This window comes from Coffea eugenioides, chromosome 6, assembly GCF_003713205.1.
Source record: "Coffea eugenioides isolate CCC68of chromosome 6, Ceug_1.0, whole genome shotgun sequence".
Classification (NCBI taxonomy): Eukaryota; Viridiplantae; Streptophyta; class Magnoliopsida; order Gentianales; family Rubiaceae; genus Coffea; species Coffea eugenioides.
Window position 1 is genome coordinate 38,701,327 of NC_040040.1, and position 14,818 is coordinate 38,716,144.

Here is a 14,818-nt window from a genome sequence, read left to right on the forward strand (position 1 = left end):
GTTACTTTGAATTTCAAAAGAGACAAATACCCCCAATCCCTGAAGAGACGACCCTACTTGCCCTTTATACAAATCAATAAATCCTCGTGAATAAGCAATCCCATTCTGGTATATCGGATTAAGCAAACTCTTCGGGAACAGGGTGAATCAAGTAACCCATTGCACACCTAGAGTCCCTACTCCAGTACTTAGAATCGGGTTCTGATTACTTTAATTGGCAACTAGATTTATTTTTATTATTACACGGGCATCGACAACCTGTCATTATTGCCAAAGGTTTTGTTTTTTCCTTGATACAGAGAACCTAAGATTTTGGATTGAAGATTTGATAGGGTGTTAATTGTTAGTAATTTTATTGTTAATTTTCCCTTTTATCCTTGCCAAATATTGTTTTAATTATTAATATTTACTTATATTTGGTATTGAACCCAATTTCAGGGAGTGAAGCAGAAAACTACAAAAAAGGAGGGACTTTCTGGAGACAATTGAGACTTCAAATAAGCCACAGACCTGGCCCACATGGTGATATACGCGGACTGCATTTCTTTTGCTGATGAAGAGTGTCTTGAATCCTAGGAGTCCTAGGAGCAATGAGAAACGAGAAAAGAGGAAACATTAAGAGGCCTTACCTTTTTGTACTTTGATTGGGGAATCTCGGCGGGGACCACGAGACAAGTAGTAGTTTGGTTTTAGAATAGGAGAACTTTGTTTTTTTAGTTTTTAGGGGGCAGTTCCTTCGTTTTTAATATTCTTGGGTTTTCTTCTCTGCCGTCTCTTCGATGAGGACGACAAAAACATAGCTTTGTTTCAGAGATTTACTTCTGCACTTTTGCATGGGATTTCCTCCATGAAGATGAACTAGCTCCTTTTTCTAGTCGAAGGTCAATTTGAGGACTCGGTTCTGAACATCTGTGAGATCTAATTATTTTACTTATTTCTTTTATTTATTGGTATTTGTACATTTCCTGATTTAATTGTTTATGATTGTTTTGTTATTTGAATGTCAAGGGCCCGATATTCCAGTTAACCTAATAATCTACTGTCATATTAATTGATTGAATCCGTAATTGTTCTATTGATTAATACCAGTGGCGACTAGCGTGATTGGTTTCATGTTAGGGAAACGTATGATCTAACTTAAACAAACCCTCGTTGCGTGTTTGTTAGTTAGGGTTGGGTTTTTCTAATTATTAATGCAATCGAGTAATTAAATCCTACGGTCGTACCTAGGGTTATTTCTTGGTTAGAGAAATAGTTAATGGTCGTACCTTAACTATCGAAAAAGTAAGGAAAGACTGGTCGTTTATCGCGTATATGACAACTATAACCAATCTAGTAATGAGTAATTGAATTATCTTTGCATCGATGATCAGTTGATTGGACCGTATCTGAAAAGTTGCACCTTTGGCTAGAGTCGTATTGGTTATTGATTAATTCTTATTTATTTCTATTAGTTGTTTCATTAGTTAGTTAATTAGTGATTTTATATTTTCCAAAAACCCCCAATGCGGTGAACTCTAGAAGAAACGAATTATCCCCAATTCCTGTGGATTCGACCATATTCACCGCTATATACAAAATTTGTATTTTTTTTGAGTAGGTAATTATTATTGTACAGGCTCGACACCTGTCAAGATTCGACGATGGGTAAATAAGAAGAGTTGTTGGGGAGATAAAAGAACATTCAGAACTGAGATGTTTGATGACATGAAGCTGTCAGGAATCGAACTTGAGTATGATGACAGAATTAGTAAGGAAAACAAGGCAGTGAATAACAGAACTTTAGACATTTCTGTCACCATTTCTGTGATATTCTGAACTATGATTCCCCTCAGACACAATGTAGACTTAAAAAAACTATAAATTGTTCATCTTATTTATATCCATTACAATTGACCGGGATTGATTGTCATTTAAATTAAGAAATACATGCAAAGTTGGCCTGCAGGCCTGCTTTAAAAAAAAAGTTGTATTCTCTCTCTTGCATTGTAAGAAATCGTGATTGTAAGACTTATTCTCAAGTGAAGACACTGGCTAGCTCCGAATATGCAGTTCTGGTCATATAAGAGTTTTTGCATTCCCAATCTTGTATCAATTAAATATACAAGTCTGCCTAGTTAATAAAATTTTGTTAATTTGGGGCTCTCTTATCTTGTCAATTTGGGACAAAAATTTGGTAGTTTTAATCTCAATAACTAGGCAGACTTGTTCTTTGCTCAAAACATATATGCAGTCAATGTTTTTTTTTGGAATGTCTATTACGAAAAAGCCATTTATTTTGTCCTTTCAGGGTTGCCTACAGCAATAAAGAGCCAAATGTCGAACTTGTAGGACCTTTGATGTAGTCTCATCAAGGAACCATGCATATTAAGGTTAATATCTATTATTGTCTCATTTAATTTAGATTAATAGCTTTTATGTGATCTTGTCAACTCACATTATGTTGCTTGATTTTCTTGCATGCAAAACTCCATGACCAATCTGTCATTAAATACGTACATTACTAGTTACCAACTCAGTACACCTTTAGAATAAGTGTCATTTGCTTCAAAGTCTTTCATGTTGGCATATGCTAAATAAGCCTTAAAAATGTACAAAATCTGAATTAGAATGTGTTTGAAAGCATGATGATTAAGTGGTTTCAATATGACATCTATCCCTCATTCTTTTTTTTGGTTCTTCAGTTACATGTACTTAGGACACAACACAAAGAATAAGCCAATTTTATTTTGTCCCATAAAAGTAGTAAATTCTCTATGCTAAAGTATCAGCAACTTATAAGATTAAGTTTAAATGCTGAATTGAATTATAAAACAAGGCCTAAATGATTTCAATATGACATCAATCCCTCATTCTTTGTTTTGGTTCTTCAGTTACATGCACTTTAGGATACAACACAAAGAATGTAAGCCAATTTTATTTTGTCCCGTAAAAGTTGTAAATTCTCTATGCTACAACTTAGAAGATAAAAGAGAATGCTAGAATTTTATACTAACCCCTAATTTTTGTATCTTTATTGTGTACCTTTAGCATGTAGAATAGAAAATTTCGGTCACTTCCTTACAAAAAGGTCGTATGTTCAAATCCAATTGTCAATATAAGGATGTGTTGGTAGATAATATGTACCTGTATGGTTGTGTTAATGGGTAATCTGTAAGAATCCCTGTAAACAATCTATGATTTTAGAAACATGTCCTAACCCGTGGTGTTGATTAGAGCCAACCCCATCCAAACTTTTTGCTACCCAAAATTTTTTTTATTTACTTGAATTCTCCTACTTTGCCCTTGGGAAACAACAAATTATATCCACTTAAATGGATTTGGATGACCCAAATAAATTCAATGGTTTTAAATAGATAACCATCTAAACCCAATTATGTTGATGGCTTTAAATGGATTATCCATATCATCCATATATATCCACTTAATTTAAAAAAGAGAAAACACACATTGTGATTGCAAATATTTATAAAAAAGTGGGATGGAATTTTGTGGGTCCACATATTATTTACTTCATAACTTCCTCAATGCCAAGTTGTCAATAGCATTAATTGCATTTTATTCACTTCTAGTTCTTAGACTTCTTCCATCCTTTTCAAAATTGTATTTTAGTCTCTACACTTTTTTTTTAATTAAACTCTTATATAGTAATGACAGCAAACTTGCACATTCTAAAGTAAAGAAAAAGCAAGAATGTATCATACAGTGTGAAAGTAATTTTTTTATTTTTTTTCTTTTATTTATAAAAAGATTTTTCTAACGAGTGTTCCTACGACATTGGTTAAGATATATAAATGACACCTTCTTCTTCTTTTTTTTTTTAATAAGTGGAAGATCTTGAATCTATGATCTCCTACTTATAATCCTTCTCCCTTTATCATCCAACCCAACCCTCAAAAACAAAAACACCTAATTCACTAAGTAAATATAAGGTAGCTTGTATATCAATATTATAATAAGGAGTTTCATACATTTCTAGGTACTATGTGCTCATGTGATGAAAATATTTTATTTATCAAATAATATAAGACCTTTTATTGGAACTCTATTTTTATTCAAGGCATCCCTCTTGAACAGAGTGCAAAAAATTGGAAAAATAAACTTCCTTCCATTGTAAAGACATATTCAATTCATCCAAAAGTTATAATAATGTAGCCAAGTTAGTAATTGTTCATTACTTTACGAGATGATACTTTAAGTAATGATTTAAGGTTAAATTGACCACAGTAGTTACATTTTCTTAGAACTAAAATAATTTAAAACTGCTTTTATGAAGAATAAAATAGAGTAATAGCACAAGCATTTGTTATTACCAAAAGTTTTCTAGGTGATTTAAGGATAGAATTTTGGGAATCTATATCTTTTTGGAAAAAAACATTTGGATCTTAAATTTAGGATTTGAGAAAGTAAATGGATAAATGGATGGATCATGGTTTTACACTATCCATTTAAATGACATCCATTTATTAAATGGTTTTAATTGGATTGGATCAATTTGATCCACTATCCATTTAACTAAAACTATTTATCAACCATATATCCATTTTGCCACTTCTATATCTCACTATGTATTAACATGAAATCTTATTTACCATAATATATTAGTCAGTAGCGTTCCATGTCAGTTTACATTTAGAATTTCATTTCTTCAACTTGTAAAGTTTGCCTGGAAAATTTATTTAAAAAAAAAAAAGAACAATATTGTCATTGTTTCTGATACCAATTTTAGTGGCGTGATCTGTCAATAATCTTTTGTCTCTATAACTTTTGAATATAACCGACGGTCGTCCTTCAGGCCGGCCGCTGCTGGCGCCTCCACTTGCGACAATTTGTCTTCTTCATTAGTAACGGGACAACAAAGATATAAACTATAAAGGCACTCAAATAAAATAAAGGCATTCAAATAAAATAAAGGTAGTAAAACCGGTCGTCAATTTCAAGATAGCTAAACTAAACACAGGTTTGTATAGGAGTTAATCAAGATTTTAGTACTATACCAAACGGGATTTGGTGTAGTGAAGCAGAAAGATGATAGAACGCGTAGGCTTTGTAAGGAGTAATTGCAAAATCCTCAGCTTCTTCCTTCTCTTAATGCTAGACTAGCAAAATCCTCAGCAAAATCCTCGTAGTCCAAAATAATTTTATCTTTCATAATTTCGCATTTTATCATACAATCCTCCTATTATTTAAAATATCCAATTAACCTGTCTATGATTGTACGTAAAGTCCAAAATAGACAAAAAGCAACTATAGTCACGGTGATCAACCTACATGCATGCTAGCTAGAAACGTGGAATATGTGAAAATATGGAATTGCCACTTATTCCCCTTATGGCTTCGCATTTGGCCACATAATCCCCTATTAATTTTATGTAAAGTGACTAGACACTTGTTGTACTTAAATATTAACTAATGCTTGGAGACACTTTTTTTTTCTTTTTGGGGGTCAATTTTTCCACTTTACATGATGCTACAAAAGAGCTAAATGGATATTGTTGAATACAGTGGTAGAACCAAAAACTTTAGTTTAGGGGAGGCAAAAAATCCAACATATAGTAGTAACACATATTATAGCATATAAAGCATGATAAATTTAAAATGTAAATTAAGGATTTCAATAATAAAAGAAAAAGTATAATTCAAACTACAAAATTTGGATTCCCTACCATTCTATTTCCTATCAATGCGAGAAATAACTATCTAATATAGTAATAAATTAATAATTCATATTACTGGCTTCATTTATTTATTTTTCTTACATTAATAGAAGCAATAATCATTGCATAATTCTAAAACAACAAACTCAAAATAAAAATAACTATTTCAAAATTAATAATACAATTTAAAATATAATACAAGAAAGTTTGAAGGAAACAAAAATAAAAACTTGCCTTGCAAAATTGGAGTTTGAGAACAGTTGATGCTTGAAGCATAATAATGGAGCTTAGAAAGAGTCGATCCTTGAGAAGCTGGATAAAAAGTTGTGACTTTCTATTTTTTTAACTAATCCTCCTACATTCCGAAATTTTGCGGGTTGTGGGGGGAGCGAAAGGGCTGCTCCATCCTTGGTTGAATAATAAGGGATTTGTGAGGTATTAACAACATACCCATGCAAATTTGATGTACTTAAACAAAAATATAGATTATCATAATTGTTGACGTACATCAATTTGATTTGACTATTACTTATTGTGATTTTTCGTTAGTTGTCTTAAATTGCGTTGAAGACAAATTTTGTTTTAATCGAAATATTAGATGGACTAAATATTGGGGACCAGAACTGTACTTTTGTTGCACATTAAACGTTGGATTTTGGTGGGATAATTGATTGAGTTAATTCTCCTTTAGCATTTCTGGTTCAAAATAGTTCTTGTCTTTCTCTTTGGCATTTTCTAAATAAACGGTGATTTGAAATGGAGCACATTTGTCCCCTGGCATCTTTCAATGGAAGTACTCATTCATAGGTGAACAATCCTTTGAGAAAATGGAGAGTCTGAAAGGAAATGCGCATGCTAAACAAATATTGAGATCAAGGCATCTAAGCTGAATTCTGGTCCGGATACAAGCTTTCAAGGAAACTTTCACATTAACCAATGAAATTAAAATTGAGTGCAGGCGCAAGGTCTCTTTCAATCAGAATAATTGCTTGACAATAGTCTGATTACAGTAATAAAAAATTTATTAGGTTGCAAACTGATAATATATATATAAAGGATTCAATATTGACGTATTGTCATTGTTGTAAGACCACTTTTCTTGGTTTAATCTATCAATGATCTTGTCTGCATAATTTTTTGAAATAATCTACAATTCTGCTTCAGGCCGGCTGCTGCTGCTGCACTTGCACTTGCGAAGATGTCAGTCACAGTCATTAGTTGTCCTGCAAATATAGATGTCACCTAATCATGATATTAACCAGCTACGTGCGCACATCAGGAGTACTATCACTATGTATATATGCGATCTAGATAACTTTTTTTTTTTTTGATAAACGATATAATACAATGAAATATGCACTAATGTGGCAGAAAATACTTTAATTATATCACGTATATAATAAATCTGAAGAATCACTACATCTAATAGATCTAGAAAATTACAAAAATTGCATTGTGAAACTCAACAAATTTGAAATTTAGAATATTTATGTATGCCAATGCTATCCCATCTACTATCCAACTGGTTCAAAGTCAAATTCGATACTGAGATCTAATAAAATGACCTAAGAAATTCCAATGATCCTGAAAAATTCACCCTAAGGTTGATGACACATATGAAAGTATACATGTTAAAACATCAATAAATAGATTAACACAAAATGTTCACTAATTAACTATTCATTTGGGATTAGTACCACCTAATTTTTTTCACTTACATGTCCAAAAATCCAAAAAGATTCATCAGATAGCACTAGTCAATGTGTCAAGAATAGGACCAAAAGGAAATACAAGCTTTCATATAAAATACCAGTATAACCCTAGTTTCCCTCAATAAGAAAAATAGTTTAGTTTTAAAGGGGTTTCGGGGTAGGTTTGTACAGGAGATACAACCAAGGGTAGCAATGAAGGCTTTCAGATAAATTATTAGTATAGGCAGTGTTGCCTCGACAAGAAAAACAGGTAAGAGGGGTGTTGAATGTTGAGATTCTGAAGACAAGCTTCAAATGTCCAAATGTACAAGCGACCCTCACATTTCATCTCCAATTTTTATGTGCATCAAAGTTTCTTATTCGAAATAATTTCTGATAGGTTGCAATTTTATCCTTTTATTTTATTATTAATTTCCCCTATTACCTGACCCGATGTGGATTAATTGTTAGATTTTACTTACTCATAATAGTTTGACCAATTTCATTAACCACAATTTGAAGATTGTAAAAAAATATTAGTATAAAAAAATAGATGCTCTTAGAACAAAAGAGAATAAGAAAAGAGTCCATATTCATTTGGAGAATCTTGATATGCATATCATGAGACAGGTACATAATTATGTGTCTTCTATCAGTATAAAGAAATACTAAAAGAAAAGCAAAAAATAAAAGAATCCAACTATTTCTATCAATTGAAACTAAATAGCCATTTTAAGGTAATTAAGCTGTATAAATCATTATATTCTTATCAACCACAGTAACACTTAGAAAAAACATCAATAATCCAAATTCAACAATGCACCTCATATTATTCAATTCAAATTCACAAAATTTTTTGTGAAAAGTTCAACTGGAAAGATATAAAGTAAAATGTTCATGTGAAGTTGGATATGAGCACGATTCATATATTTTATTCTTAAATAATTAATTCATTCTAACTATACAATTGCATTTCATTTGTCTTAGCAAGGGAAAATAATATTTAAAATGTTGATACAATTTTTTTATTTCTTAAAATTTGTTGATTTCATCATAAACTTAACTTTGGGGTTTATTTTTAAGCAAGAAAAGGCACGTCTAGACTCTAGTTCATAAACGAGCTTTCCAAAAGGGTAAAGAAAGGGGTAAGTGTGGTGAAAATAATTAGAATGACAAAATCTAACTAATCAATTTATTTATTCTAATACCCCTTTAGAAATTGATTTTACGATTTAAGTCTTTATTTTACTAATAATTAAGAATTCTATTTACTAGGCTCACACTTGACATGTATGCATATATTTCCTGTTTAGCAATATTTTTTTACAATATTTTACAAAAATAATATTATGATTTTATGGTAAAAATATTGTGAGTATACAACAACTTTGGTGAAAAATAACCGAATTAAGAATTATTTATCAAAGCTGAATCCATAATTTACCAAAAAGATCGACATAAATTAAAATAAAAAAAAAAGAACCGATTGTGAGGTTTTGCAGTTCTGATCTCCTTTCACATTTGAGAGTTGTCTCATCTCTAAATTAAGATCTCTGCTGGTTCTCTTATTAATCTTTGATTAGATGGCCTCCAGTACTATAGTATTACTTGCATTTCTTCTACTTTGGATTGGATACTTTCCGTCCAATTTTCAATTTAGTTGAAACCACGATGTAGGTTTTTAAATAAAAAAGAGTTAAATTAAACATTTAGCAAACCACAAGAAGTTTTTTATATTTTACCATTTTGATTTTGATTGAGTTATGTGATTCCTTTGTTTTCCGGTGCATGAGCTGTGTGAAAATTGAAAGTTTAACAGACGCCAAACCATTGAGCTGACAAAACGTTTTTGCGATTGACTAAATTGTAAACAGCCCCAAACGTTTCAAGATTTTAATGATTAAAGGGAGCCCTTTTTGATTGGTTAGACAGCCGCCGGAATGCTGAATCGTGTAGGTATTGACAAACTCCATCTAATAGGAGTGAAATCGGAGATTGTGGTGCTTACCAATTTTACTTAAAGCCATTGTAGACAGCTCTCAATGTGAAAAGCTGTTGTTTGATGGCAAGGCAATAAACATGGAAATCAATAGAGCCCAAAGCATTAAAACTTCTATTTGTTATAAAACACCATACCATAACTTCTATTTGTACCATTCAAGCAATTGGACTAGTGGATAACGCATGTGCAGTGGGTCTTTTTTTTTCTTTCAATCATACAAGAAGTATCCGATGACTATTTGTCATTTACTTTCTGGACACTAGCAATCAACGTGCAGAAAAGGGGAGAGCACTTGTTTTTGAGGTTTTGCAGATCTTTCTCCTCTTATTTGAGATCTCCTTTCATATTTGAGAACTGTTTCATCTCTTAAACTGAGATCGATACATTCTGGTTCCCTTGTTGATCTTCCTTTTATTAGATGGCCTCCACTAGTATCACTTGTATTACTTCCATCTTGGATGATCTGCAAGCGCTGGAGAACGATTATCCAGAATTTCCAAATTGGCCGCAGAAGTACCTGAGACGCATGAGACACATGCCAAGATATCTGAGAACATTTCTTCTGTGTGCGAGAAAATACAGCAACGGTGATGTGCAATTACTATTTGACAACAAAAAGAACCAGGCAAATAATCATCATGCAAGCCTAGAAGCTCTGGCAGTTCGCATTGGAGAAGCCATTCCCAAGTGGGCAAAGGAGATCCAATCTTCTGATCAGCCCTGGAAAGTGGTCCATGATTTAGAAAAAGACATGGAATCCTTCGAACAAGAAATTTGCGACTGGTACGTCTTTTTCTTGGGTTCCTCGTCACGGCAGTCCAGTAATTCGGTCGTTCGAAAAGATGACCTTATGGAATTCATGGATTCTCTTCTGGAGAATCTAGTGAATTATCTTCCAAGGAGTCGGCTGGCACATCAAGTTGGACTAATTAAAGCCCTTGAAGAGAAGCTGGCGTTCATGAAAAACTTCATCCGTTTTCTCACACTGCATGGCGTTGAAAACACAGAATTGGGACCTTTGTTGGTTCACACTGAAGCTGTGGCTATCAATGCAGCAGGCCTCTCTTATAAGTTCCAGTTTAAGAAGGGTTTCGGATCGCCCAAGGATATCAAGGAAAGCATTTCGGAACTGCCGCAGAAGATTATTCCTGTTGAACCGCAAGTCCTTGAGACTTGTATCCAGGCCCTGATTGCTTCAAAATTATCAAGACAATCATACGGAGATACAGATGAGCGCATATTGAGAGACTTCTACCATTCTCTCCTGTGTAATCTTTGGGAGAAACTAAAGCATGGTACTTGTCCTGTGATTTTGCGTCAACTACAAATGTTTTACGAGGGGCTCAATTCCTTGAGAACCATTTTGAAGGAGAAGCCAAAGGAGTTCGATGAGAAAGTAAGAGATCCTACTCGAGTCGTGAAATGTTATGGAGGAGATTTTATTTCCCCACTCTCTCTGAATGCAATCAAAGACGCCATACAAGCCAAGGATATGGATATCGTGTGTTCTGAGTTATTGGAAATAATTAAGCTCATCGATGCAGTAATCACAGAGAAGTGTCCAGAATCATCATCATTCACTTTTCCTACGACCAATGGACTGGGCTTTGTTGATTCCCTTCTAGAAAAGATGATGGATGTGACAAGTTCTGAGGCCGGCTCGATTGCTTTGATCGATCATCCAATTCAAAAAGTCCAGGAAGTACTTGTTTGTTTACGTTCTTTGCTGTGGAAAATTGTGGAGCTGCAAAATGAAGATGAGGAGGTCCAGGCAATTTGGAATCGTATTGTTGGGGTGGCATACAGGATAGAGCTTTTTATTGACTCCTTAATAACTGGAAATATCTTAGATTCTTCTTCAATGTCCATTCATTCCATTTTAGAAGAAATGAACATCATTAAAGCTGCGGCCTTGAAGATTTGTGATAGCGACAGACTTGGTGGAAAAGTTAAGGAAGTAACGAAGAGATTCAATCACATGCCACAAGAAGGAAGTAAGCCAATAGTCAATGATGTGGTGGTGGGATTCGAGGATGAGACGGCATCGATAATCAATGGACTCAGATATGGATCACGCCAAGTGAAAATTGTTTCCATTGTGGGTATGCCGGGATGCGGTAAGACAACTTTGGCTAGAAAAGTGTACAATGATTCTTCAGTGAATTCCCATTTTCAAGAGCGTGCTTGGTGTACTGTTTCTCAAATATATCAAAAGAGAAATCTGTTGCTTCAAATTTTGACTTGTATTGAGTCCAAGCTTCCTGAGGATGTTTTTAAGATGGGTGAAGAAGATCTGGCTCTTCAAGTCAAAAGACGTTTGCTGAAAAACAGATATCTCATTGTTTTGGACGATGTATGGGACATTGATGCATGGAACGGATTGGAAGCCTCATTCCCTGATGATGGAAATGGAAGTAGAGTTATCTTGACAAGTCGGCTCCGTGGTGTTGCTCCGCAAGCCAAACTCGACCATGAACCGTATTCTCTTCCTCAACTCACTCCTAATGAGACCTGGGATTTGCTAAAAGGGAAGTTATATCCTGGACAAGATTTGGCTCCTCCAGAACTATGTGAAATTCGACAGCAAGTTGTGGAAATGTGTCAAGGACTACCTCTTACGGTTGTCATTCTTGCCGGAATTCTCTCAAGGATGGACCGATATGGTTGGAAAGAAGCTGTGGAAGGTTTAAGTTCAAGGAATGTTTCTAGTACGGAACAATGTACCGCTACATTAGAGCTGAGTTACAAACATTTACCTGATAATCTGAAGGCATGTTTTCTTTATTTTGGAGCCTTTCCAGAAGACCATGAACACAATACCAGGAGGTTGATTTCTCTATGGGTTGCTGAAGGTTTTGTTCAAAAAACTCAGCTCAAGAGATCAGAGGATGTGGCAAATGATTACCTGATGGAACTTATTAGCAGAAGCTTAGTCATAGTTTCGAAACCAAGATCCATTGATGGGGTCAAAGCTTGTCGCATTCACGATTTGTTATATGAGTTTTGTGTGACAAAAGCCAAAGAAGAAAAGCTTTTGCAGCGGGTACGTAGGTATGATGACTTATCTGCTTTCACTTTGCCATGTTACCTACGTCGCTTATGCATTATTGATTCTAAGGTCGAGCACTTTGACAACTTGAGGTTATTTTCTCCTGCCATACGCAGTCTATTATTATTCAGTCACGATGAAGACAGTAATAGTTTTGACCTTCGATTCATTTTTCACATCATCAAACTTGTCAAAGTGTTAGATTTGAGCCAAATTGGACTCGACCCCTTTCCTAGAGAGGTAGAACTGCTTGTTCACTTGCGCTACTTGGCGATTCTAGGTCGAGGTAAAATCAGTCTCCCATCATCAGTATGCAATCTCCCGAATTTGGAAACTTTGATTTGGCGAAATTCTTCAACTCATCGTTCAGTTTCACTACCAGATACCGTATGGAACCTGAAGAAACTAAGGCATTTACAACTAATTGATGAGGTCGATAAGCATTATTGTTTTTTTTTCCCTAGAGACAATCTTGACAACTCGTCACAGTTGCGTGACTTAGATTTCTTGTCCTGTTTGTCTCTCGATCCTGAGGAAAACATCAGCAAGCTGTTGAGAAAGTTTCCAAATATCCGCAAGCTGAGATGCTCTGTCAATCTGAAGCCAGATGTTCAATATCATGTAGCAATGGATTGTCTAAGTCAGTTGGAATCACTCAGTCTGAGTTGCGTTATTTACGGCGGTGGCCGATATCAGTTAGATTTCCAATTTCCTTTGACTATTAAAAAATTGACCCTATCTTATTTTCGCTTGCCATGGAGCAAAATGGCAGCAATTGGAAATCTACCCAATCTTGAGGTACTCAAATTACTCAAACAAGCCTTTGAGGGGGAAATATGGGAAATGGAAGTGGAGAAGTTCCCTAAAGTTCGTTTCTTGAAATTAGCTTCCTTGAACATTGTGAAGTGGACAGCCTCCTCCGAGTATGAGTACGAGGACCAGTACTATTTTCCTCGTCTCCAGAAGCTAGTATTGGATCGCTGTGGAGCGTTGCAGGAGATCCCTTCTTGTTTGGGAAATAGCTATGCCCTTGAAATAATTGAGGTGTCAAAATGTCCCAGCTGTACCAGTTCATTGGAAGAAATTCAGGAAGAGCAAAGAAGCAATGGAAATACCGATCTGAAGATCCTTATCTCATAATGGACGATTGATCTTCTCAAGTAAGTTTGCTTTGGACAGCCAGTTTACTTTACATTTGTTTTTTAAGTACTTTACTTATGTACTGCTACGGGTTATGTTTATCTGTTTTGGCATCAAGATCAAGTTGTTCTTTTTCTTAATAGTTTTTCTTTTTCTTTTTCTTAATTAGCATTGGAAGGCTGCAAGATTTTGGAGGACTTCCCTTCTTGTTTGGAAAATATATCAACTCTTGAAATAATTGAAGTATCTAAATGTCCCAACTCTACAAGTTCAGTGGAGCAAATTCAGGAAGAGCAAATACTGATCTGAAGATCTTTATTTCACGATGGATGACTGATCTTTCCAAGTGTGTTTGGTTTGGTTTGGTTTGGGAGCCACTTCAGTCTACTTTTCTTTTTTAACCCTTTATTTCTGTACACATACTGGTTATGTTGTATCTGTTGAGCATCAATCAAGATCAAGTTGTTCTTGTTTTCTTTGCAAGTTTCTTGTTATTCCTGTGACCGAATCTTGTACTGGGATATAAACGTACCCCAAGTACTCTGCTTGCACAACTGAGTTTGCAAATTTTCCAAGAACTTATTTGTCTTTATTGGGAGATTTCTGGTAGTTGACAAAATAACTTTTGATACAAGCATGTACCAAAATTGATTGTTGTACAAAATGAAGGAAGAAACCCAAAAAAAAAAAATTTTCTTAAATCCCTCCCTACATTCTTTATGTTCCCAACTACTAGACTTTAGATTCGAACCTTGAATCTGAAGTCAAGGAGAAGCCAAGTTAAGAGAGTTAATTGTGCTAACTTCACTTGAGCATCGTCATAATCCTAAAAGCTCTCTTTATTGTTTTAGAAAGATTATGAAACTTTTTGTAAAGTTGTTTATTAAACGTTTTAAATTGTTCTAAAATTGATATCTTCCAAAATAGGTAACATTCAGGGCAAGGTATGACTGGAACATTTTTGAAGAGATTTCAGCATAATTTTTAGGGCCACCCCAACTTATATAGTTTAACAGGAAATGATGGCTTCAAAGATGGACCTGGAAGGGCTCCTCCAAGTCCAGATACTCTTATCCAAAGATTTAGATAATTCTCCTGTCCATCCTTAAAATTCTAAAAATTTTCAAAATGCCCTTTAAATTTGAATATTTTGGAGCTACAACTATATATTTTAGTTTGCAAAAAATCTACTCATATTATCTCTACCTCAGCTATATTTTGGAGTATACTTTTATTGTGGTTCTACAAGTCAAACACATTACATGAGGGAGTAGCTAAA

The 14,818-nt window shown here is 34.4% G+C and overlaps 1 protein-coding gene across 1 annotated transcript; it reads left to right on the top strand.

Moving 5' to 3' along the window:
- Positions 1-9,768: 9,768 nt before the first annotated feature.
- On the top strand, positions 9,769-13,539 carry LOC113774143 (putative late blight resistance protein homolog R1A-3). The gene has a single exon (XM_027318712.1). The coding sequence runs from the start codon at positions 9,769-9,771 to the stop codon at positions 13,537-13,539; it is 3,771 nt and encodes a 1,256-aa protein (XP_027174513.1).
- The last annotated feature ends 1,279 nt before the right edge of the window (positions 13,540-14,818 follow it).

What these genes read in the sequence shown, in the direction of transcription:
- LOC113774143 (XM_027318712.1), top strand. Translation starts at nt 9,769, where the DNA reads ATGGCCTCCACTAGTATCACTTGTATTACTTCCATCTTGGATGATCTG.